At 35.6% G+C, this 1,991-nt stretch overlaps 1 protein-coding gene across 1 annotated transcript; it reads right to left on the bottom strand.

Annotated features, from left to right (window-relative positions):
• Window positions 1-1,064: 1,064 nt before the first annotated feature.
• LOC307035005 (olfactory receptor 4B13-like) lies at window positions 1,065-1,991 on the bottom strand (the record flags this gene model as incomplete). Its single annotated transcript, XM_079673931.1, has 1 exon — window positions 1,065-1,991. One exon carries the CDS (start codon window positions 1,989-1,991, stop codon window positions 1,065-1,067), a length of 927 nt encoding a protein of 308 aa, XP_079530057.1.

Below are 1,991 nucleotides of genomic sequence, written 5' to 3'. Positions count from 1 at the left end.
TTGTGTGCTATAATGTATTTACAAAGTGTGAAGAGGAGGCAACTTTAGAATAGGGAACCCGTTCAGGTGAATTAGAGTCAAATGAATAGCTTATTGGTTATAAACAAGACTTCACTTTAAAATAGGGAACATGTTCTAAGATAGAAATATCATTTTTGTTGTAATGTAGACACAATTAACACTTATAGTTTCATGTCTTCTTACATAAGAATAGATCATATTTGTTAAGTGTTATTATGGGAGAATTACTATTCTTGTGTTACTACTGACTTATCAGGCCCATATTGAGAAGCACATATTAAGACCCAAACTCATGTACAACTTCCTTACTTGCAACAAATAAGTACTAATTGGAGGGCTATTGAGGAAAACTCTCAACTAATGGCGTATTACTGGGAGAATATGGTCATGTAGAATAAGGTATTAATAAGTGTTTTATAATTACTAATAAAGAGCCAATATACTGCTAATAAGCATGTTAATTAACAACTAGTTCATGGTGAATTTGTGTACCTTAATATAAAGCGTTACCGAAACATTTATTATTTTAGAGCCAAACAACATTTGACACAATTTAAAGTTTATTTGTACAGAACCTTTCAACAACAGAGCAAATCGACATTCTTTCTATCAGACAGGCATGAAGAAAAATACATACTGAAAAATAATAGTATCATACAAAAACGTTTAAAGGAATCAGACTTATTTTTTTTACAGATCTAAAGATATTGTAGTTGTTTTTCAAGCTGACTTTTATGTTAGGACTAATCCTTGTACATTTCAGGAACTGTACTTTATGTTAAATGTGTTTGGGCTCATTGCTCGCTGTATGAGGCAGCACATCCTCCCTTACGGTCATTGTAAAAATATATATACATATAAATGCTTTCCAGATTTATATTCGCGGCCTTGAGTGTGAAAAAAAGCCAAATATGTTATTTTTATACAAACCTAACATATCACAAACTTAACAACTTGTCACTCAGAAAAGTAATCATTGTCACCTTTCCTCCAGGTGTTATTGATGCTGAGGAAATAAAATACATGACTTTAACATTAGCCCCTTACACTTTACCAAAGAGAAGACTCTTACATATGATGCGGATTTTCGTTAAATTTTGTCCATATATTAAAGGGTTGAAGAGCGGTGGGAAGGTGATAAAGTACAGAGATAAAAAAATACGCAACATGCTGGGAACACTGCTCATATCAAACCTGCTCTGTGAAACTTCAAAAAAAGCCCCGAAGGAGAAGTTGAACAGGGAAACAAGGTGAGGTGTGCAGGTGCTGAGAGCTTTCTGTCTGGTCTGTTTGGAGCCAGAGAAACACACTCTGAGGATCCTCATGTAAGAGTAAAACATTAAAATTATGAGAGCAACTATAACAGTAAACATGTAAACAAGTCCATAAGTATTATTGACTGTAGTGTCAGAGCAGGCCAGTTTAACAACCGAGAAGTTATCACAGTACACTTTGTTAATGAGGTTCCCACACAGCTGTAAAGAGGCACTCAGTGATATCATGATAACTACATTAAGAAAGGGGAAAAACCAGGTTAGAGCGATAAACATAGCAGCTTTGTTAGAAGTCATACGTGTGTTATAATGCAGAGGATGACAGATAGCAAGATATCTGTCATAAGACATAATGGCTAAATTATAAAACTGTACATTTGCATATGTATACAGAGAGAAAACCTGCAGGAAGCAGAGGGGAGCAGAGACCGTGTGAATGTCAGAGAGGACCTGAACCAGAAGGAATGGAAACAACCCTGCACTACCACACAGTTCATTTACAAACAGGCTGCACAGAAAAAGGTACATAGGTTCATGTAAGCTCCTGTTCACACAGATAACCACAATCAGCAACACGTTGGCACCTATGATACACACATATAAACACATGACAATCGTGAAGAACAAGTACTTAAAAACCCCCGTGTCGAAGAAGGCACTCAGTATAAAATATGAAACATGAGTAGAGTTCACCAT

The sequence above is a fragment of the Notothenia rossii genome (assembly GCF_949606895.1).
Source record: "Notothenia rossii genome assembly, chromosome: 4".
NCBI classification, from domain to species: Eukaryota; Metazoa; Chordata; class Actinopteri; order Perciformes; family Nototheniidae; genus Notothenia; species Notothenia rossii.
The sequence above is the reverse complement of the archived record's forward strand: the minus strand, read 5'-3'. Positions and strand labels throughout refer to the sequence as shown.